Source organism: Erythrolamprus reginae, chromosome 6, assembly GCF_031021105.1.
Source record: "Erythrolamprus reginae isolate rEryReg1 chromosome 6, rEryReg1.hap1, whole genome shotgun sequence".
Taxonomy (NCBI): Eukaryota; Metazoa; Chordata; class Lepidosauria; order Squamata; family Dipsadidae; genus Erythrolamprus; species Erythrolamprus reginae.
This window is the reverse complement of record NC_091955.1, coordinates 49321938-49346671: the sequence shown is the minus strand read 5'-3', so window position 1 is coordinate 49346671 and position 24734 is coordinate 49321938. Positions and strand designations below refer to the sequence as shown.

Here is a 24734-nt window from a genome sequence, read left to right as displayed (position 1 = left end):
TCCTGCCAATCAGCTTAAAGCTCTGTTGGGAGAATTGGCACTAGACTTATGGTTGGGGGTCACCACAACAAGAGGAATTGTATTAAGGGGTCGCGGCATTAGAAAGGTTAAGAACCATTGTTCCCCGTAATCTGCGCGCACCTGTGTGCGCACACCCAAAAACGCCCCCCACGCACCCTTTTCCGAGGGCACGCACGGAGCCACGGCCGCCCCTGCGCCTCTGGCCCCCCTCATGCCCCTGGCTTCTCACCGCTGCTCCACGCCCACCCGCCTGATCCACCTCTCTTTCTCCTCCGCTTCCTGCCTTGGGGCGCGGCTCCTCCCGCATTGGGAACGCCCGCTCCGCCACTCTCGCAGTCCCTTCACCGAGGGCGCTTTTGCCCCGGGCTCTCAGCGAGGGGGCTGCAGGAGAGGCGGGGCAGGTGTTCTCACAGCGGAGGCCGGAGAAGGTGATTTTCAATGTCGGGCGTGCTTTGAATGTTCCGGGCGGGCTGGCAGGGGGATGGGGAGTGCGCGCGCCTGCCCGCGTGCCCGACATTGAAAATCACCTTCGCCGGTCTCTGCTGTGAGAAGAACGGAGAGAGAACGAGAGAGAGTGTGGACAACAGAGCAAGATTGAGAGAAAGTGAGAAAGAGAGAGAGAGAGAAAGAGGGGGGAGAGAAAGAGATAGCAAGAGAGAGAGAACAAGAGAGAAAGAGTGAGAGGAAGAAAACAAGAGTGAGAGAGAGAGAGAAAGCAAGAGAGAGAGAGAAAAAACGAGAAAGTGAGAAAAAGAGAGAGAGCAAGGGGGGAGAGAGAAAGAGAGAGAGAGATGAGAGAGGAAGGAAGAGAGAGAGGAAGAAAGCAAGAGGGAGAGAGAAAGCAAGAGAGAGAAGAGTGGAAGGAAGAGAGAGAGAAATGATAGAAAAAAGGGGAGAAAAAAAGAGAAATGAGAAAATGATTGAGGCAGAGAATGACAGGAAAGAGAGAGAAACAGAGAGAGAAGTGACTCTTGATTTAAAGCATATGGTAAAACCACTTAAATAATAACAGAGGAAAAAACCCCCAGCCCTCACTTGTTTTTATTAATAGTTATATTTTTGGTTTTGCTGGTTGTTTTAGTTTTAATAGTACAGTGGTACCTCAAGATACGAACCCCCCGTCTTACGAACAACTCGTGATACGAACCCGGGGTTCAGAAAAATTTTGCCTCTTCTTACGAACTTTTTTCGAGTTACGTTTGTGACCTTTTAAAACAGCCGTGCGGCTTCCCAGCTGTCTCCCGAAGCCGAACGCCAAACAAGAACTTCCGCGTTCGGAGACTGCTGGGAAGCCGCGCGGCTGTTTTAAAAGGTGACAGCCGGGCGGCGGGGCTTCCCAGCAGCCTCCCGAACGCCGGTTCGTAACTCGAAAAAAGTTCGTAAGGAGAGGCAAAATTTTTCTGAACCCCGGGTTCGGTTCGGGAGGTTGCTGGGAAGCCCCCCAGCCCGGCTGTGACCTTTTAAAACAGCCGTGCGGCTTCCCAGCTGTCTCCGAACGCCGAACGCGGAAGTTCGGGTTTGGCGTTTGGCTTCGGGAGACAGCTGGGAAGCCGCGCGGCTGTTTTAAAAGGTCACAGCCGGGCTGGGGGGCTTCCCAGCACCCCCCCAACCCCAAACCTTTGCCAAACTTCTGGGTTTGGGGTTCGGGGGGGTGCTGGGAAGCCCCCCAGCCCGGCTGTGACCTTTTAAAACAGCCACACGGCTTCCCAGCGGTCTCCTAACACTGAACGCGGAAGTTCGGGTTTGGCGTTCGGCTTCGGGAGACAGCTGGGAAGCCGCGCGGCTGTTTTAAAAGGTCACAGCCGGGCTGGGGGGCTTCCCAGCACCCCCCCAACCCCAAACCTTTGCCAAACTTCTGGGTTTGGGGTTCGGGGGGGTGCTGGGAAGCCCCCCAGCCCGGCTGTGACCTTTTAAAACAGCCACACGGCTTCCCAGCGGTCTCCTAACACCGAACGCGGAAGTTCGGGTTTGGCGTTCGGCTTCGGGAGACAGCTGGGAAGCCGTGCGGCTGTTTTAAAAGGTCACAGCCGGGCTGGGGGGCTTCCCAGCACCCACCCGAACCCCGAACTTTTGCCGAACGTCCGGGTTCGGGGTTCAGGAGGTTGCTGGGAAGCCCCCCAGGCCGGCTGTCACCTTTTAAAACAGCCTCGCGGCTTCCCAGCTGTCTCCGAACGCCGAACGCAGAAGTTCGGGTTTGGCGTTCGGCTTCGGGAGACAGCTGGGAAGCCACGCGGCTGTTTTAAAAGGTCACAGCCGGGCTGGGGGGCTTCCCAGCACCCCCCCCGAACCCCGAACTTTTGCCGAACGTCCGGATTCGGGGTTCGGGAGGTTGCTAGGAAGCCCCCCAGCCCGGCTGTGACCTTTTAAAACAGCCGCGCAGCTTCCCAGCTGTCTCCGAACGCCGAACGCGGAAGTTCGAGTTTGGCATTCGGCTTCGGGAGATAGCTGGGAAGCCGCGCGGCTGTTTTAAAAGGTCACAGCCGGGCTGGGGGGCTTCCCAGCAACCCCCCGAACCCTGAACTTTTGCCGAACTTCCAGGTTCGGGGTTCGGGAGGTTGCTGGGAAGCCCCCCAGGCCGGCTGTCACCTTTTAAAACAGCCGCGCGGCTTCCCAGCAGTCGGCGAATGCCGAACGCGGAAGTTCGGGTTTGGCGTTCGGCTTCGGGAAGCTGCTGGGAAGCTGCGCAGCTGTTTTAAAAGGTGACAGCCGGCCTGGGGGGCTTCCCAGCAACCTCCCGAATCCCGAACCTTTGCCGAACTTCGGGGTTCGGGGTTCGGGAGGTTGCTGGGAAGCCCCCCAGCCCGGCTGTCACCTTTTAAAATAACCGTGCGGCTTCCCAGCAGTCGCCGAATGCCAGTTTTTTGCGGGTTTTTTTTTTTGGTTGCACGGATTAATTGACTTTACATTGTTTCCTATGGGAAACAATGTTTCGTCTTACGAACCTTTCATCTTATGAACCTCCCCCTGGAACCAATTAGGTTCGTAAGACGAGGTATGACTGTAATGGATTTTGGGTTTTTTAAATTATTAATGTCTTAATTAAAAAGAAGGCATTTGTTATTTATTTATTTATTTATTTATTTCTATGCCGTTCAGACACTATACTTTTCCGCCCACACCAAAAAAAAATTAGAGGGAACATTGTTGAGAACCACCGCCATAGAGAGAATTAAAGGAACAAGTTTAAAATTTGAGGATGTCTTTATAATTGGACTTGGTGGAAGTTATAGAGACTGAAAAAGAGTAAAGAATTTATCTTATGAGTGCTAAGTGGACTTGAAATACTTTGGAGTCTCTTGTAAAAGTGCTGTTTTGGTATATTGGGAACATAACGCCATCTGCTGGTTAAAAGAAAATATTGCAACACTCTGGAAAGCTCAAACTAGCTGACAGCTGGAGATTGACCTTGCCTATAAGAAGATAACTAGGAGCTTGAAAGGACTTGAAAGTAGTGCATGTCGTGCTAGTGTCTTTGATGGTACACTATTTTGGTGATAGGAGATAAGAGGATTTTGAACTGGTTCGAACTGAAAACAAAGAAATTTATATGGACCTAAGCTGCAAGTAAAAAAAATCTATCAACTTTGTGAATTGTGCACTTAACAAGATGGAGGCATGTATCTATGAAGAATTGACTGGGATGTTAAAATACATCTATGAAGACATAAATTCTTGCCTTCTGGATATCAGAGAGGGAAAGAAAATAGAAAAAGAGCCAGGGTGGTGCAGCAGGTAGAGTGCTGTACTGTAGGCCACTGAAGCTGACTGTAGATCTGTAGGTCAGCGGTTCAAATCTCATCACCGGCTCAAGGTTGACTCAGCCTTCCATCCTTCTGAGGTGGGTAAAATGAGGACCCAGATTGTGGGGGAAACATGCTGGCTCTGTTAAAAAGTGCTATTGCTAACATGTTGTAAGCCGCCCTGAGTCTAAGGAGAAGGGCAGCATAAAAATTGAATAAATAAATAAAATAAATGAAGCTGGATCATAAAGAACACTTAGAATTTACAATGATGGGAAAGAAAAATGAAGGAAATGAAGAGCAAGGAGATTACACAGATGAAAAAGCGACTGAAAATAAAGAACAGATTAATAATTACACTGGGATTTACAGTGATAAGAAAAGGGTAAGGGGAACATTTGTATCAGAAGCAATTAAAAAATAAGGGGGTAATAGGGAGAAGAGACTAGGAGGAATTGAGAGTAGATGTATATAAATAATATACTTAAAATGGAAAAAAGAAATTTGGAAAAAATAAGTTATTGGCATAAAAATAAAGGAAAGAAAAAGTCAAGAGAAGGAGTTGGAAGGCAAAAACCTACAAGAAGTGGAATTTTTGAGAGACCAAAAGAGAGTGGATGAAAAGGGAAGGGTCAATTGTAAGGGGAGGGAGAAATAGAATTATTATTTTATATTTAATGGTGTCAATGCTATTAGTTGTGTATAAGTGTGTATAATTAATCAGTATAATTATCTTGTTAAAGGTTGTTTTAGGTTAATTCTATATTAGAGTGCTACATAATGGTTTGAGTTAAATTTTGATGATGATGAAATTTTGATGATGATGAAAGGTAAAAAAGAATAAAGAAAAGGGAATTAAATTAGACTATGGTGGGTCAGTTGTTGGAAGGTTATAAATGAATAACCACAGATTTGTATATCTTATAAAATTGATTTAATGTTGAAAAGGGTTTAGATAATTATTGAAATTGTTGGAATGTAATAAGAGCTGTATAATTATCATTTTTAAAGATCCTCATATAAGATTATATATTTATAAAATGGATTTTTGTTGCAGAGATTTTAGATAATTATGGGTTCTTTTTTTATTATTGTATATAGGGGGATGTTGGTAACTTGGCCGTCCTCCTCGATCCACAGCTCACATTAGAGAACCACCTTTCAGCTGTGGCGAGGGGGGCGTTTGCCCAGGTTTGCCTGGTGCACCAGTTGCGGCCCTATTTGGACCGGGACTCACTGCTCACAGTCACTCATGCCCTCATCACCTCGAGGTTCGACTACTGTAATGCTCTCTACATGGGGCTACCTTTGAAAAGTGTTCGGAAACTTCAGATCATGCAGAATGCAGCTGCGAGAGCAGTCATGGGCTTCCCTAAGTATGCCCATGTTTCACCAACACTCCGCAGTCTGCATTCAAAGTGTTGGTTATGACCTTTACAGCCCTTCATGGCATCGGACCAGAATATCTCCGAGACCGCTTTCTGCCGCACGAATCCCAGCGACCAATTAGGTCCCACAGAGTGGGCCTTCTCCGGGTCCCGTCAACTAAACAATGTCGGTTGGCGGGCCCCAGGGGAAGAGCCTTCTCTGTGGCGGCCCCGACTCTCTGGAACCAGCTCCCCCCAGAGATTAGAACTGCCCCTACCCTCCTTGCCTTTCGTAAACTCCTTAAAACCCACCTTTGTCGTCAGGCATAGGGAAACTGAGATATCTCCCTTGGGCCTATACAATTTATGTATGGTATGCTTGTATGTATGTACGTCTGTTTAACAATGGGGTTTTTAAAATATTTTAAATTGTAAATTATTAGATTTGTCATGAACTGTTTTTATTGTGTTGTGAGCCGCCCCGAGTCTACGGAAAGGGGTGGCATACAAATCTAATAAATAATAATAATAATAATAACAGATGGAAGAGTAGGGATGAGATTAGAATTTGTTTAAATATGGAGACTGAATTAAAAGAAAAAATTGAGTAATAAAGTTGAAAGGGAGATATAATATGGGAAAAGAGATCAGAAATTTAGGGCATTTAGAAATGACAGAATATTAAAAAATGATAATATAATTTGAGGTAAGGGAGGAGTACGGTCTAAAATTAAGAGATACAAGAGATAATGAGAATGTCTGGAAGATAAGCTATAGCGATTGATTTGGAAGAAAATTGAAAATGAAAAGTGATAGAAATAGGAGGTAAGGAGGCAGCATTAGAATAACAGTAAATAACAGTAAAGAAAAACAGTAAAGAGGGGGGGAAAAGGTACCATGTTTCCCTGACAATAAGACATGTCCTGATAATAAACCTGACAAGGCTTTTCAGGACATGCGTTGAAATAATCCCCACCCTGAAACTAAGCCCACCCTCCAACTACTTTCTCCGGAAAGGAGGGGACATGCTGAGAGCTGCTGTTTTGGGCACTCTTTTGGCCAGGAGAATGACAGCAAGTGACAGGCAGATGCACACACACACCACAGGACTAGTTCGGCTCATATAGGCTCTGCCTAGGTCAGTTTGAAATGTGCTCCAGTCTGTGAAGAACAGGCGAGACAGGATAGATCCCTGCCTCGCCATCCCCTTGCAGACAGAAGCATATTTCAAAACGCTGCCAGAACCAGCCCAGAGGAGCGATCTAGTCCTGCAACATATGTGCGCACCAGTCTCTCACTTGCTCTTGCTCTCCAGGCCATGAGCTATTCTTTCTCCAGTGGGCATTCTTGGCCAGGAGAAAGCGAGAGAAAGAGCAAGCGAGAAGTGGGTATGCTCACACCCTGCAGGACTAGCTTGGCTGATCTGGGCTCTGCCAAGTCAGTTTTAAAAGCACTTTTGTCTGCGAGGGGACAGCGAGGCAGGGAACTATGCTTGCCTCCTGTTCTTTGCAGACAGGAGCACGTTTCAAAGTGACGTACGAAGAGCCCAGATGAGCCAAGTTAGTCCCGCGGGGTGTGTGTGCACCCGCCTCTCGTTTGCTCTCACCCTCCCAGTCAGGACTTGTTCTTTCTCTGGTGGGCACTCTTTTGGCCAGGAAAGAGAGAGAACAAGCGAGAGGATGGTGTGCACACACACACCGCAGGCTAGCTTGGCTCATCTTGGCTCTGCCTACATCAGTTTGAAATGCGCTCCTGTCTGCAAAGAACAGGAGACGAGAGCATAGATCCCTGCCTCGCTGTCCCCTCGCAGACAGAAGTGTGTGTTCAAATTGACGTAGGCAGAGCCCAGATGAGCCGAGCTAGTCCTGCGGGGTGTGCGTGTACCCACTTCTCACTTGCTCTTCCTCTCTTTCTCCCGGCCAAAAGAGTGCCCATTGGAGAAGGAATGTCTCCCAGCCGGGAGAGCAAGATAAAAAAAGGAAGAGGGAAGAGAGGGAGATAGAGGGAGAGGAGTAGTATAAATATTGAAGGAAACAGATGGGAGATAAAGGTACAAAGGATGTAAATTTAGGATGTTTGTTTATGGCATTTTGGACAAATAAATAATTATGTTTTGGTATTATGGTATACTTATTGATGTTTATGTAAAGATGGGGAAAAAAATAAAAAAAAATCTTTAAAAAAAAATCTTTGAATCCCATATCAGAATAGCATTGGCAAATGTTTATATACCAAACTAAAAATGTCCTACAATTTATTTAAATGCATTAATACATTTTAATATACGATCTTACTTCATTCTGCTTGCATTTTGAAGGCAGGAGAAGCTTCTCAAACAGAAATAGTTTCAGAAGAGAACAAGAGTTTGATCTGGATGTTGTTGAAGCAAGTGCGCCCTGGAATGGATCTCTCCAAAGTGGTACTACCTACATTTATTTTGGAAACACGTTCTTTCTTGGACAAACTCTCTGATTACTACTATCATGCAGACTTCTTATCTGAGTGAGTTGTTTTTATTCATCTGGAGTAAGAACTACTTTGATGCATCATATCATTATTATTTCAAAGCATTTTCAAGAGGAGTTCAGTGATATAACAATAGCAGATCTCAATTTTTAAAAGTTCTGGTTTCTTAGATAAAATAATGCCTCAAATAAATAAAATAATGGGACTTAGAGCCATATGCTTCTTGGCCTAATTTCAAATGACTGCAAATGAGGAATTCATATACAGTGATACCTTGTCTTACGAACCCCTCGTCATACGAACTTTTCGAGATACGAATCCGGGGGTTAAGATTTCTTTGCCTCGTCTTAAAAACCCTTTCCGTCTTACGAACACGAGCCCAGGTCTCTGGGCTCTCTTACTGCGCGTGCGCTCACTTACTGATGCAGGGATTCCCCTGCCTTGTGACTACACCCGATGGGATTTCCCATTCGTTTCCCGCCCCCGCCGAGATTCCCCGCCTCCTGACTGCCAGCTGAAGCGCCTGGGATTTTCCCCTGGCTTTCCAGCAGCTGGCCAAGATGCCCCCCTTCCTCCTCCTTCTGGCCGGCGGAAGGCGAAGCGCTGGAGGGCGGGGTGTCAGGCCGGCCCTCCTGCCCCCCAGCCGAAAACACAAAGGTGGGTCGCTGCCGCCGGCGGCTTCCTCCTCTCATTCCTCCATGCCACTTTGCCCTGCCTGTTATCCTGGCTCAAGCGGCGGTAGACCGCCTTTATGTTTTTGGGGGGGGGAGCAGGAGGACCTTCCTAACTCCCTCCCCCCAACGCTTCGCCCAGGGCGACAGGCAGGGCGAAATGGTGTGGAGCAAAGGGAGGCTCAAACCGCCGGTGGCTTCAGCTTCCCATTGCTCCACACCGCTTCACGCTGCTTGTCGTCCTCGCTCAAGCGGGCGGTGGTGGACCTCCGTTGTGTTTTCAGCTGGGGGGGGGAGCAGGAGGACCTTCCTGACTCTCCCCTCCCAGCGCTTCGCCCAGGACAACAGGCAGGGCGAAGCGGCATGGAGCAAAGAGAGGCTCAAACCGCCAGTGGCTTCAGCTTCCCATTGCTCCACATCGCTTCGCCCTGCCTGTCATCCTGGCTCAAGCGGGCGGTGGTGGACCTCCGTTGTGTTTTCAGCTGGGGGGGGGAGCAGGAGGACCTTCCTGACTCTCCCCTCCCAGCGCTTCGCTCAGGATGACAGGCAGGGCAAAGCGGCGTGGAGCAAAGGGAGGCTCAAGCCGCCGGCAGCCGCAGACCTCCATTGTGTTTTCAGCTGGGGAGGAGCAGGAGGACCTTCCTGACTCCCTCCCCCCAGCGCTTCACCCAGGATGACATGCACGGCAAAGGGGCAGGGAGGACCGGGAGGCTCAAGCCTCCTTTGGTGTTGGCGGCCCGGCTTCCAGGTTCCTGAGTTTTGGGCTTGCACGCATTAATCGCTTTTCCATTTATTCCTATGGGAAACAATGTTTTGTTTTACGAACTTTTCACCTTACGAAACCTCCTCCCGGAACCAACTAAGTTTGTAAGACAAAGTATCACTGTGCTCTTGTGTATACTATATATCCCTTTCTTGGTAGCCTATTATTGCTTGGGAAAAGTAAATTTTTTAAGAATGAAAAAAGGAAGCATGTAAGAGCTTATGTACATAGAACACTTTTAACTTTGCAGGTAAAAATAAGGAATTGTACAATAATTAGTAGAAAAACATGGAAATAACTAGCATTGTACCAGCACAGTTAGGGAAATATATAGCAGGGTTTTTAAAACTGTGTTCCTTGGAACCTTAGAATTTTGCAAGAGTTTGATTATTTCCATAAGTGACTAAAGGTGGAGGGAATCATTCCTACATAGCCATTTTTCTATCTCGCTGATACGTTTGATTTTTCAAAGAAAATGTTGCTTCTGATATTCAAACAGAACAATTAGCAACCCATCTACTTTGAATTCTTTTTCTAAGTGAAGACCAATCTCTCTTCTCCAATAAACACAGAAGGATGACTCTTTGAAAAGTAACATCACAAATGATGCTCTTATCTTTTTCTCTCTTGTAGAGGAAAATATATTTTCCGTTCATGTTTCAGGATGAGATGCAATTCTTTTGCTTCTATATTAGTAATTTAGAATACTTTAATAGTGTTATATAACTTTTGAATTAGTTGGTGTTCTTTTATCCAGTTTTATTTTTATCACTTTACTTTTCCTTTTATTTTATTGTATGTCTTTAGTTCAGCACATTGTTTTTAGAAATATTTTAATTTGGATGTAATGGTTTTTACTTGATGGACACATAAGTTCCTGAATCTGAAAAAAGTGACAGTCAAAAAGTTGCCTCTTAAGGCATTCATTGTCAAAATGTTCTTATAAGTCAGTTATTTAGGAACTACTTACTCATCCTTGAGTTTCTCTGTGGAAATACAATGTTCACACTTTTTATAAAATGGATTTTGGTGTAGTTCAACCAACACTTTATGTCATTTCTTTGAGATCCTCTTTTAAGGTATCTCAAATTGCAAAATAAAACAGAGTATGCCTGCAGAAATAAAATGGAATCAAGCTGACTAGATTTCAGCATTAGTTATAGAGAATTGGGGAAATATAGGCAAGAACCATTGTATAAGGACTGAAATATTCCTTAAGTCCAGGTGGGGAAACAAGTACTTGAAAGGGACTCAGGTAGGCTTATCTCTGATTAACTGAGATGAAATTAAAGGGAACTAAAGCATAATTCAGCTTGCAATGATCTATTATTTATCCCATTTTAAAGAACTATAGTTCCTCTGTGGAGTCATATTGGCAAACATATTTAATAAGTTAAAGTAAAATAAATATATAATGCTTCTTTGAATTTTGACAATTAAGATAAAAAATAATTTGTGTACAAAAAAATACAGCCATACTTTGAATAGTGTTTAATATATTGTAGTAATTCTTGAAATAATTTTCTACTTGCATGGATTTCAAAATTATCATTGGTTCATTTCCACAAGATGTGAAACAGTAGAGTAGCCTTCCTAGCCTTTCCTGATCCTGGGATATTTCGCAGATGTAAACTCGGGTGGGCTGGGACCAGATCCTGAACTGGTAGTGACCCACTGGTGATGTCAAAATGGCGTCACAGATCCTGTTCGGTTGGTGCCAGTCTATGAGCGCCGCTATCTTTTTTGTTGAATTTTTTTACTGTTTGGAAGTTTTTTCCTCTGCTGCTGCTGCTTTAAAATGGGCCCTCCCACTCCAAAGATATTAGATTGCGCTGAAATGGATATGATGACAAGACGCTTAAATGATCAAGAAGATACAGAATTTTATGAAATATGGAACAAAGTTTATATATGGATAAATAAGAAGAAACAGTAGAAGGTTAAGATAAATAAATAAATGAGTAAATTGTTTCGGCAAAGACATGATTTATGTGTTATAATAGAATTAGCTAGAATAAGTTAGTTTTAGAAGTTTATCAGAATTAGTTTATATATGAAGAATTATTATGAGAAGAATTTTGAATTTATATTAGAATTAGTTTAAATATGAAAAATTTTAATGAGAAGTTTTACAAATTATTTCTTAACAATTACAATAATGAATTGCATTTAAATATGTATTCTTTTTTCTGTATTCAAATTTATACTTTTGAGATAAGCGGGGAAAATACAACCCCACTTTTTATGTTAAATGTATGTGTGTCTGTCTGTCCATTTTATGAAAATCAATAAAATTTATTTAAAAAATAAAAAATAAATAAAATGGGCCCTCCCACCCAAGTGGGAATAAATGTAAGTATAAAGCAAGTAAGTTTTATACCTACCTTTATTCCTTTGCCCAAAGCACAGCTGATTAGCTTCTCAGCTGTGTTTCAGGTTGATTATAGCTACTGAGCATACGGGGAAGCAGAATTGCATGAGGGGACACTTGTGTGCGCATAAGCAGAGCGAGGACATGCGTGTGAAATGTCACAATGTGAACCAGTGGCAAAGGTAAGTAGAACCCACCCCTGTGTAAACTGGTTGAGTTTACATCTGGATTTGGTGATTTGGCAACCAAATTAGACAGGAGCTCTAAAATGCTGGAGTCCACTCAGTTGCTTGTGGTCTGCACAGCAGATCACTTTGTCTCCAAAGATGCTAGCCACAGTTGCCTCTGAAGCCTCAGAAAAAAATATATTGATTAAATCAGTCACTTTAAAATCAGTTGATGATTAGAGTTAAACAAGAATGATTAGGGCCTTGAGGCTAAAACAAAGAACAGTTAAAAGAATTGGGTATGTCTAAATTCTAATCTAATAAAGAAAGGACTACGGGAGAATTGATAGCAGTAATCCAATATTTGAGGGGTTCCTACAAGGACAAGAGGCTCAACTATTTTCCAAAGTACCAAAAGACAAAACGATAAATAATGGATGGAAACTAACCAAGGAGAGAAGCAACCTATAGAACTAAGGAGAAATTTTCTAATGGTGAGAGCAATCAACCAAAGGAACACCTTGCCTTCAAAAGCTATGGGTGTTCCATGACTTTCAAAAAGAGACTGGACAACCATTTATCTGAAATGGTATAGAGTCTCCTGTTTGAGCAATGAGTTGGACCAGAAGACCTCCAAGACTTCCAACACTTATTATTTTATGTTCTGTATTCTATGGTGTATATATTTTTATCACTATGTTTGAATATGAAACTCTCATAAACTCTCATAAATTAAAATTTAATATATTTTGATTATAAGTCTGTGTAATTTTTTTTCTAGAGCTGCCCTTGAAGAGAATCCTTACAATCGAATGAAAAAAGTCGTGAAGTGGTACTTATCAGGATTCTACAAAAAACCAAAGGTAATACTTTTTATCTAGTCCTTAGTTTTCAGCAGCGTCTATTCATATTTGTAGAGTAAAATGCTCCCATTTAGTTTAAAATTAATGGGTTGTGGAGGCAATTTCCCATTAAGTAAATACAATAATTGTAAGCAATTTGTTAGGGTCTTCAAAATGTTTTTGTTTATGAAAGCTTGTTTTGCTTATTAAACTTTCTTGGAATTAGAATGTATTTCCTATATATATATAATATTACAAATATTGTCTATCTTTCAGGGACTTAAAAAACCTTACAATCCTATACTTGGTGAGACTTTTCGTTGTTTATGGATTCATCCAAAAACAAACAGCAAGACTTTTTATATTGCTGAACAGGTACTGTGAAAATGTAATAAAAAATATGTGAAATATATGTGAAAAATTATACCAGCATTTTTCAACATTTACAGTTGATTACATTAACTCAAAAACAATACCATAATGATTTAAAAAAAAATTGTTCCTGCCCTATTCTAAAATTATTAATTAGATTGAAGTAACCATTATTTTAGGTATGCTGCATTTTCATGTTATTTAGAATGATTTAAAAAGCCAAGGAATTCACTATGATTCCAATTACAGGTGGTCCTCAACTTCCGGTCACAAGTGGGACCAGAATTTCCACTGCTAAGTAAGGCAGTTGTTAAGTGAGTCATGCCCAATTTTATGACCTTTTTGCCATTACTGCAGTTGTTAAATAAATCATGCAGTCATTAAGCAATTATCATTATTCTGCTATCAGTGTTTTACACACTGAATAACAGAAAGATGCCTGCCAATCACTCTGAATATTACAGCAGTCAGTGTGACTTCACATCCCCTCCTGTCTTTGTCTTAACAGATTGTTTTATTATAGTCACATAGGGGCAAATGGTAATGAAAATGAGCAGATTTTGCTGTGGTGATGATGTTCATATAGTTGAAAATGAGCTACAGCCATCTCAGCTAATCTAGAAAAGATTTGGAATGTTATCCATTATAAGATCAGTGTAAATGCATTTATTGCTACGGGAATAGATTTAACACTCTTTGAATGCATTTGTGGGTTTTCCCGTATTATCTGCTGACAGTGGCATTTGAAATACAGAATAATCTGTAACGTGCAAAGATAGCGGAAAAGTTTATCATTTGGTTTTTAATGCATTCGGCCCATACCCAAATTAGTCCCTTTGGTTTTGACAAAATATTTTATGAGTTTTTCTGATGTGATTTTGTATTTAGCTGGCATTAGGACATGTGACTGAAGATGGTCTATGTGGATTTAGTATGTATATGAAAGACTGGGAAAAGCACCTCAAACCACAGATGGGAAATCGAGGTAAACCGAGTCTGCGGAGAGGGGCGGCATACAAATCTAATAAATAAATAAATAAATACTCATGTCAGAAAGACTCATAAAATAATATTTTGTCAAAACCAAATATAATCTCAAGGCCAGGCAGTGAGTGACAACACCAGTGACAAAGGATAGCAACAAAACACACTCAGAACATTGTAAGAAATAATGACAATGCTATAAAGTTTCCTAACAACAACAAAAAACCAATGAGGTCATGATCAATAATAGAAGGCAACAATGGGGAAGAGTCAAAATTAAAACAGTAGAAAAGTTATCCAAGATCTACTTGAGCAGACATCAGGTTTCTGGATATTAGATGAGGGGAGATGCAGATCTGTGTGGTAAAAACAGAGGAGCGTGGTGGTACCTTTTTCAAGTGCAGGATCATGTTTGTACAAATTCATAAAAATGCAAAAGGATTAACTCAGAAGTAGGAGAGCCAGCATGGGAATAGTATAAATATTGTTTACAAGAAGACAGGATACCCGAAAATAACAATCTTATAAAAGCTTTTACTCACAGAGGAAGAGCAGGAAACTTATCATCTTAGATACAGGGTGTGGACAAAAAAAGGAAAACACTTTTTTTGGCATCATAATGTTTGAACATGTTCAATCAAAATGTGACATATTTTAATGTTTTTTTTAATTCTGTTATTTGATGTTTTTTTAAACTACCTTTCCCCCCCCCCAGAAATTTAAGGAAATTGGTTATAACCTTCTAGAAATGGCAGACCTCTCAGACTTTCAAAGAGGCCAATTGTTGGTGCTCGAATGGCAGGCACTAGTGTAACAGAAAGTGCCCGAATGTTTGGCATTTCAAGAGGTAATGTCTCAAAAGTAATGACTGCTTTTGAAAGAGAAGGGAAAACGTTCTCCACCAAGCACAGGTCTGGTCGAAAGTCGAAGTTGACTGAGAGAGACTGTCGGACTCTAAAGTGAATTGTTAGAGCGGATCGTAAGACCGCAGCTCCTAAAATCACTGCAGAGCTCAATAGACACATACAGAACCCAGTTTCCACAAAAACTGTTCGAAGGGAGCTTCACAAATCTGGATTCCACGGAAGAACTGCAATTAGAAAACCTCTGCTCTCAAAGACAAATGTTTCAAAGCGTTTAGAGTAGTGTAGAAACCATCAGAAATGGTCCCTTGAGCAGTGGTAAAATGTGTTTTTCTCTGACGAATCATCATTTACCCTTTGGAGACAGCCAAAAAAATCATTTCATCCAGACTGCGTTCTCCCAACCGTCAAACATGGCGGGGGTCCAGTGATGATCTGGGGTGCTATTTCTTGGAAATTCACCAGGCCAATGATTTCCCTTCATGGAAGAATTAACAGCCATCACTATTTATGAATTTTGGCTGACCAAATTCATCCTATGGTTCAAGAACTATTTCCAGAGGGGGATGCCATCTTTCAAGATGATAATGCACCAATCCATAGAGCAAGAATTGTTAAAGAATGGCACGAGGAACATTCTAATGAAATTCAGCATCTCATCTGGCCACCACAATCACCAGACCTCAACATTATTGAGCATTTATGGTCGATTTTAGAGATTCAAGTAAGAAGTCGATTTCCACCACCATCGTCTCTAAAAGAACTGGAGGGTGCTTTAACTGAAGAATGGGCTAAAATTCCTTTGGAAACAATTCACAATTTGTATGAATCAATAACTCAGAGAATTGAGGCTGTATTTGATTTTTCAAGGTGTTTCCATTTTTTTGTCTACCCCTGTATATATCAGGGCACATGTGTACAGTCAATACTTGTACATCATATTTAAGACAGATTCTGCCTTCATGTGCTGTGATATAAGAAGAGAATAGAATAGAATTCTTTATTCACCAAGTGTGATTGGACACAGAAGGAATTTATCTTTGGTGCATATACTCTCGGTGTACATAAATGAAAATATACATTTATCAAGAATCATGAGATATAACACTTAATGATTGTCATAGGGGTCAAATAAGTAATCAGGAAACAATCAATATTAATAAAAATTTTAAAGATACAAGCAACAGGTTACAGTCATACAGTCATAAGTGGGAGGAGATCGGTGATAGGAATGATGAGGAAAAGCTAGTGGTAATAGTAGTGCAGACTTAGTAAATAGTTTGACAGTGTTGAGGGAATTTTTTGTTGAGCAGAGTGATGGCGTTTGGGGAAAAAACTGTTCTTGGATCTAGTTGTCTTGGTGTGCTGTGCTCTATAGTATAAGCTTGTGATCCACTTACAAGTGTGCAAGTGTCTAGCTGATTTAGTTTAATTAGAAGAGTGTTCTGTATAATGGTATTGAATGCTGGTCTAAAGTCTACAAAGAGGACCCTAGCGTAGGTCTTTGGAGATTAAAGATGTTGTAGGATGTAGTTCAGAGCCATATTAACAGCATCATCTATCAATCTATTTGCTCAGTATGCAAATTGCAGGAGGTCTAACAGTGAATCCGTGATGGTTTTCAAGTAAGACATCACTAGCCTTTCAAAGCTTTTCATAACTACAGATGTTAGAGCAATTGGTCGGTAGTCATTCAGTTCCTTGATGGAGGGCTTCTTCAGCACTGGGATGATAGTAGATCATTTGAAGCAAGAAGGAACATATCACATCTCTAGTGATTTGTTGAGGATTTGGGTGAAGATGTGGACCAATTGATCAGCATAGACTTTTAAGCAAGAAGGAGTTATCTTGTCTGGGCCTGACTCATTTGAAAACTGTTTTAGGCATCAGTTTATTTGCCTTCAGAAAATCTGTAGATATTTCTGTTTAACCAGCATAGCATTATAAGGATTTGTATTTACTTGATTCTGTATTTGTACTTTGTTTTGTTTTAAACTGTAAATTATGTTGAACATTCAGTTTAAACTGAGAAAATGGGTTTGTTTATTGAAGTGCATGAATAAATACAGATGTTAGTTAGTGATTTAATTGAAAACAAGTAATGCCTGAAATGCAAGCACAATTAGATATGTGAGAATCACAACTAACCTACCTGTAGTCAAGGGAAATGTTTTAAACAAAGTAGCTTTCATCAATATTTTTGGGACGTGTTTCATTGATGTCTTAAATTATTATAGAATTTACATCCTTTGCTTATTTCTACTGATTTTCACAGCAAGTAACTTGCACTATTGCTTTTAACAGGTGTCTCATCATCCTCCAATATCTGCCTTCTATGTAAGCAATCGAAAAGATGGATTTTGCCTTAGTGCTAATATTTTGGCCAAATCCAAGTTTTATGGTAAGTGCTTAAAAGCTTTCACTATGTTCAGGAAATACAAAAATAAGTTCTCTGTGAAGGATTTTATGATGAATGCAGTTGATTTTTTTCACTACTAAAATAGGGGGTATTTGTTTTTAAGTAATTAATAATTTAAGTGATTACATAGTTTGTGAGATGACAATTCTTTAGTCTTCATTTTTTAGAATGTAGTTTTTTGAGTCTTTCATTTTTGTATTTCAGGAAATTCATTATCTGCCATTCTGGATGGTGAAGGGCGACTAATGTTCCTAAACAGAGGAGAAGACTATGTAATGACCATGCCATACGCACACTGTAAAGGTATTTTGTTTTATTAAGTGTTTTAAATACCTATTTGGCTTATCAATCAGGCCTCTGACAATACTTGGGACCAATTTTCTACTTGTTAAACATCAGTCTTGAAAAAAAATAAAGTGTTCTTGCAAGTGGTTTATTATAACAAGCAGAAGAATCATCTTTCCTTTACAGGGGCAGATAAGCAAACAATGAATAATTGAATTGAATTGAATTATTTATTGGCCAAGTGTGATTGGACACACAAGGAATTTGTCTTTGGTGCATATGCTCTCAGTGAAAATTTAAAAAAATACATTCATCAAGAACCATAAGATACAACACAATCATAAGTTGCTAATAAGCAATCAAATCATACTAGGAAACAAACAACAATATAAATCGTAAAAATACAAGCAATGTAGTTATAGTCATAAGTGGCAGGTAATAGGAAGGATGAGAAGAATAATAGTAATTACGGTCTTAGTAAACTGACAGTGTTGTGAGAATTAGTTGTTTAGCAGAGTGAAGGCATTCAGGGCAAAACTGTCCATGTGTCTAGTTTATTATTTGGATTTGTATGCCGCCCCTCTCCGAAAACTCACTAGTTGTTCTAGTGTGCAGTGCCCTATAGCAGTGATGGTGAACATATGGCATGGATGCCACAGGTGGCATGGGGAGCCATATCTGCTGGCATGTGAGCCGTTGCCCTAGCATAGCTCCAGCATGCATGTGTGCGCCGGTCAGCTGATTTTTGGCACTCACAGAGGCTCTGGGAGAGCATTTTTGGCTTCCGGGGGGCCTCCAGGGGGAGGGGGAAGGCATCCCCCCCCCCTGGCTTCAGGGAAGCCTCTAGAGCCTGGAGAGGGTGAAAAATGGGCCTACCAGGCCCACCAGAAGTGGGGGAATGAGCCATTTCTGGCCTCAAGAGGGCCTCCTGGGAGGCAGGAGAGGCAATTTTCTCCCTCATCAGGCATTGAATTATGGCTGTGGGCACTCGAACAGATGCAATAATGTGAGGGTATAAGTTGAAACAATTTATGTCCAGGATTTGAGGTGTTTGTAGATATTTATGACTTCTCAGTTTCACATAGACCTATAATAAAGTTTATTAGCTTTATAAAAATTTCAAAATAGCTTTAGGGACGTTAGAGGGTTGAGACTACCTAAGTCAAATGGTCTTTGTTACCATTCACCAAGGCATTCTTCTAGACCACAGCTGTCAAATTTGTGGCATCATGTGGTGTTTTGTAATGTTTTCCCCTTCACAGAGCTGGGGTGGACATGGCCTGTGTGTGACGTATTTGTCCATCACACCCCTGTTCTAGACTATGTGGCATTTTTAAGAATTGGGAACATTGCTGTGGTTCCACCCGTGTGTCAAAAAGGTTCCAAAGAATCACATATAGAAACATAGAAGTCTGACGGCAGAAAAAGACCTCATGGTCCATCTAGTCTGCCCTTATACTATTTTCTGTATTTTATCTTAGGATGGATATATGTTTATCCCAGGCATGTTTAAATTCAGTTACTGTGGATTTATCTACCACATCTGCTGGAAGTTTGTTCCAAGGATCTACTACTCTTTCAGTAAAATAATATTTTCTCATGTTGCTTTTGATCTTTCCCCCAACTAACTTCAGATTGTGTCCCCTTGTTCTTGTGTTCACTTTCCTATTAAAAACACTTCCCTCCTGGACCTTATTTAACCCTTTAATATATTTAAATGTTTCGATCATGTCCCCCCTTTTCCTTCTGTCCTCCAGACTATACAGATTGAGTTCATTAAGTCTTTCCTGATACGTTTTATGCTTAAGACCTTCCACCATTCTTGTAGCCCGTCTTTGGACCCGTTCAATTTTGTCAATATCTTTTTGTAGGTGAGGTCTCCAGAACTGAACACAGTATTCCAAATGTGGTCTCACCAGCATTCTATATAGTGGGATCATAATCTCCCTCTTCCTGCTTGTTATACCTCTAGCTATGCAGCCAAGCATCCTACTTGCTTTCCCTACCGCCTGACTGCACTGTTCACCCATTTTGAGACTGTCAGAAATCACTACCCCTAAATCCTTTTCTTTTGAAGTATTTGCCAACACTGAACTGCCAATACAATACTCAGATTGAGGATTCCTTTTCCCCAAGTGCATTATTTTACATTTGGAAACATTAAACTGCAGTTTCCATTGCTTAGACCATTTATCTAGTAAAGCTAAATCATTTACCATATTACAGACGCCATATGTTACATATGTGAGATAGGCAGCTATATAAATGTACTAAATAATAAATAAATAAACTTGTGTTGCTTAGAAAACTTATTTTAGTGGGAAATGAACATGTTTCATTTCTACATGTTCTTCATACATTTCTAAAAGCTAAATTTATTTTGCATAACTTCTCAATGACACCCAACTAGTTGAGTTAACTATTTTTGCATTGTCTGAGATTATTCCCCTCAGACAGATTAGAATTAAGTGATTGTTTAATTTATGTGATTTGGAAAATACTTTTACTTTTCTATTATCTTTAAATGCAGAATTGTTAATTTTGAATTCTGGGTTTCTGAACCATGAATAGTCTTTTAGACAATATTTAATTTAATTGCTGAAAAGGAATTTCATACTTCAAGTATGAAGTACTTCACACTTTGATTATTTGAAGGTTTTACTAATGGATTTTACCTGAAAAAAAATCATTATTTGAAATTATCAAAACATGCACTTTTTGTGACTGTCTTATTTTATCCTTATTTCTTTAGTAGAATGTCCTGATTTTACTACCTTTTCCGGTGATGTTATGTTGACAAACTTTCTATAGTAATGTTACTTACAACTAATTACATCTTCTTACATAGTAATTAATGGTTTGGGACTTTGGTATATCATAGTCATTTATTTGTAGAAAAGAAATATCCAATATAAGAATACTTTCCAACAAAAAAAACCCCAACTGATCTTATAGGGATTCTATATGGCACAATGACTTTGGAGCTCGGGGGAACTGTTAGCATCGCATGTGAGAAAACTGGATACAGTGCAGTTCTTGAATTCAAGCTAAAGGTTAGTAGAATCTTTTCAAATGCATTAGAAATTTTAAAATTAAAAAATGAACAGATGCTTACTATTCAAAAATTTTGTTCTTTGAATTCTTTGTGCTTTGTCTTACTATATATAATATGAATACTTTCCCTTTTTGAAGCATATGCAATAACCTAAGATTTTGCTGATTAAAACAATACAAAATAAATCAATTAAAATATCTCTACTAGTTCTCAGAATCATGTTATTTTCATATAGTACCGGCAGCATTATGATCTGCACTAACTCTATGTGACAAATGAAGTATGTAATTTGTTGCCATATTTTTTTAAAAATGTTGGCGGTACTCAATTTAGTTCAAAACCTTCATTTGGAGAAGCCCTGGACATTCTAATAACAGTCATCTGATTCTAAGAACTGATTTTCAGAAAATTGCCAGAAGATTTCCGGAAAATATGTTTTCACCAAGTCCTCCTTTCATGGCGTCTCTGGATTGTCCCACAAACTTGTGTAGTAGCTGTGAGGGGAGAACTAATTCAATAAAATGTTCTTTCCACTTTAATATTCGATGCAATAGTTTATGAATTTCTAATAGTTTCCTTGTTCTTTTTATAAAATGAGCATTGGGAAATTATTAATTTTAAGTTTTTGAATATTACACAGCTTTTAAAAAGAAAAATCTCACTTTTTTTATAGCCATTTTTGGGGAACAATGAAAATGTAAATCAAATAATAGGAAAAATTAAACTGGGGAAAGAAGTTCTAGCCACTCTAGAAGGCCATTGGGTAAGTAAAATAAGTTTGGCTTTGTTTCATTTTCTAAATGTTGGGTACACAGTAGTACCTTGGTACTTAACTGCTTTGAAACTCATCAAATTTGATAATCTATGCATTTTGATGTGAAAATTTTGTCCCTGTACTTGTTTTTTGTTACTCGATGCACAAAGCTAGAACTTGTCATTGTCAGTTCCTTTGTGACTCGCTACCCTTTCTCCACTGCACTGCTATGGAGAGTCCAACATGGGTAATATTTCAGCCTGTTTGGCAGGGACTGAGTTAAATTTTAGTATACAAAACAGGCTCCACCCCTTAGATGCCCCAGTGGGCCAGTCTCAAAAACTCAATCATAGTGTAGGGATGCTGGGTTCTTCTGTCCTCAAATTTACATTAATAATAAATTGATTTTTTGTCTTTGTTTTTTCTTCCCTTCTCTTCTAGGAAGAAGTCTTGCTGCAGGGGGTAGATAAAAGGGCGAATCTTGGGGCCTTTACTCCTCCACCGCCTTCCAACTCACCAGGACATCAGTTGCATTCCTGTTGGGGGCCTCTGCTCTGAGGAGTACCGCCCTGAAGCCAGGAAACCACGGGTCCAGGCCACTGTCCTGCAGGACACACCTGGTGGAGCCAAAAGACCACGCACAGGGAAATCAGTGCTGCTCTTCCCCAGGCCTCCGTGTTGCAACGTGTGCCTCACAGCCCCCCCATTTCCCCCTCGTCTTCGCAGCTTCAGGAGCGATGGAAGGGGCAAGAAACATCCCGAGCACCAAACAGATGGCCTACAGAGATTCAGTTTGGGGAGAGACGACGGGGAGCAGAGCGCCGGCCACAGGATTGGCTTGATGCCGTTCGGCCAGGCCATAAGGAGTCACTAGTAATCCTCACATTCCGAGAGTGTCACACCTGTCATTTTGGAGGCGGGGCGAAGGAACGCCCACCATTTTCTAGGCCTATTTCTCCTAGTGACAGCAACCTTATTGGAGGGCACCAACAAGGCAAACTCGCGAGTGCACTCACGGTTGCCATCTTGCGATCGCATTTTCTTACCGTTACGAAGTGAATAAACAGCTTCCTTTCTGCTCTGTGAGTGTGTAAGTAACAATGGCTGATCAAGCACAAGCCCCCCCCTCCGATACCACAAGGTCCAAGGCCAAAGAAAAAGGCCAAGGAACCAAATCTAAATCCAAGGCTCATCATTTGCAGCCCTTAAAGAGGCTGAGAAAAAGGATCAAGGCCCTGGAAGGGCAACTGGAGGCGGCTCAAAAACAAGCCTCAGCCACCTCCCCACCAATCTACCCCCAGGGCAGCACTTGGGCCTCCTGATTCCAATGCCCCCCCCCGCCTTCCCAGAAATAGCCACATCTGTTCACGAGAGGGACTGGTCTCCCAAGGGACAGGATATTCTGAGAACTGATCTAGGCCTGCCTCCGCAGACCTGGCTTCAGCATCAAGGTAACCAGAGGCCCCCGGTATCATCTGCCACCTTCACCCCAACGGCAGCTGTCTTACGTGACCCCCAGGAAACTTGGCAAGCTATGTCTCCAGCCATTCAAGAGATGATAGCTACAGTCTATACACAGGGGGTTGGCACAGGGGCACAACAGTATGCTATGCCACGCCATCCAGGCCTGGGCGTAGAGATGTCTGGGCAGCCCCACCTCCAACACATTCCCCCGATGACTCCTTCAACGAGGACCCAGGGCTGCAAGAAACAGGGAGTGAACTGGACGATGACCTCTCAGAGGATGAGGCCACCCCCTCAGATCAGCCAGCCTTCACAGGCCTCTTTAAACCTACCCTCTTTCAAATCTTGCTGCATAAAGCCGAACAGATCCTGGCTTTGGACAATGCTAGTCAACCAGAGCAACCTTCAGTAGGCATTCAACCTGCCACTCGACTCCTTACAGAACCCCAGAAGGAGTAAGATAACATACCTGTGTCTCCTATCTTCCTGGACAATGTTAAACGTCCCTGGGAGCACCCAGCAGTGGCATTGGGCCCAATGGCCTCAGAGAGAAAGTTCTATACCTTTGATCCCGAGATGGAAACTTTACTCCAATTTCCAACCGTGGATCCTCCTGTGGTAAGCCTAGTCTCCATGGCCTTAGCTCCATCTGACATGGCAAATGGATTGAAGCCCGATGACAAGAAGGCGGAGAACATGATAAAAAAGTCACACAAGACATCCACCTGGGCCCTCAGGGCGGCCTCTGCAGCCTCCTATTTTAACAGGGCTTCCATTCTATGGCTCAGAGACATGCTTTCCAAATTAGGACCAGAGGATGGGCGCTTACGCCAAGACATCAATAAGGTCTTAGTGGCTGCAGAGTTCTCAGCAGATGCCACCTTGACAGCAGCAAAGTTGGCATCTCACTCCCTGGCAGCCAATTTGTCCTCCAGATATCTGCTCTGGCTTCATTCCTGGCAAGCAGAGACCAAATGAAATTGGTGGTTGGCATTTGCACCCTTTCAGGGGTCAAAGCTTTTCAGAAAATCCTTAGACTCTGTCCTTATCAAGGATAAGGACAAAAAGAAGGTTCTCCCAAGATGAACCTGGAGGCAGAACCCGTACCAGCAACAACAGCCCTTTCGATCTGACGCTGGCACGGCCGCCTCACAGCCTTTTTGCCCATACCAAGCAGGGGCTTATGGCTAGTCTACTTACAGATCGGACAGAATTGCCTTCACTGACAGAAACAGGCAGTTCCAACAGTCCAGACGACCATTCAAGAGCAACAACACAGAGGCTACCATAGGTCCAAGTGACTCACCAAGTCTCCCATTGGAGTCCGTCTTCAACATTTCATCTCCTCAGACACCTGGGCCTTGCAAACCATAGCTCAAGGCCTCAGAGTAGAGATTCTTTGCACTCCTCCATCCAGATTCCTAAACTTCCCAAAAGTACTAGACATTCAGAAGAGACACATGCTGACTCTAGAGGTTCAGCACCTTCTGGGCATCTGAGCAATTGAACTCGTCCCAACCAGCCAGAAGGGGCCAGAGCTACTATTCAATCATTTTCATAGTACCCAAGGCCTCAGGCGGTTGCAGGTTAATCCTAAACCTCAAGCAACTAAACCTTTACGTATGATACCAGTGTTTCAAAATGTATTCACTAAAGACTATCCTAGCCTCCGTCAGACGGCACGACTGGCTAACATCTATAGACCTCAAGGAGGCCTATCTGCACATACCGGTTTATCCAGACCACAGAGGGTTTCTTCGCTTCTGTCTGCAGGGGCCCCATTTTCAGTACAAGGCGATGCCATTCGGCCTGTCCTTGGTGCCAAGAACATTCACAAAGATACTCGATGTGCTGACAGCGGACTTCAGAACACGCTCAATGAGACTGATGGCATATCTCGACAACATCGTCATCCTTTCCAGGTGTCCACAACAGGCACGCAAACACCTTCAACAGACCATCAAAACCCTGCAAAGACATGGTTTCCCTATAAATTACCAGAAGAGTCATCTGACCCCAACAACACATCTTCCTCATTTGGGCTCCATCATAGAATTTGCAAGGTTTACCTCTCTCCTGACCACCGGGAGCGGATCAGGTCCATGGTACTACATGCACTACAACAAAGGA

The 24734-nt window shown here is 41.9% G+C and overlaps 1 protein-coding gene across 4 annotated transcripts in view; it reads left to right on the top strand.

Moving 5' to 3' along the window:
- OSBPL8 (oxysterol binding protein like 8) overlaps window positions 1-24734 on the top strand; it is a 135400-nt gene that overhangs the window by 90038 nt on the left and 20628 nt on the right. For all 4 annotated transcript variants that reach the window (XM_070755749.1, XM_070755750.1, XM_070755748.1 and 1 more), the window contains 7 exons: window positions 7446-7630; window positions 12348-12429; window positions 12685-12783; window positions 16932-17028; window positions 17251-17349; window positions 20287-20384; window positions 21060-21149. In XM_070755749.1, the coding sequence (XP_070611850.1) occupies window positions 7446-7630; window positions 12348-12429; window positions 12685-12783; window positions 16932-17028; window positions 17251-17349; window positions 20287-20384; window positions 21060-21149 (750 nt within the window). The remainder of the gene's footprint in view (window positions 1-7445; window positions 7631-12347; window positions 12430-12684; window positions 12784-16931; window positions 17029-17250; window positions 17350-20286; window positions 20385-21059; window positions 21150-24734) is intronic.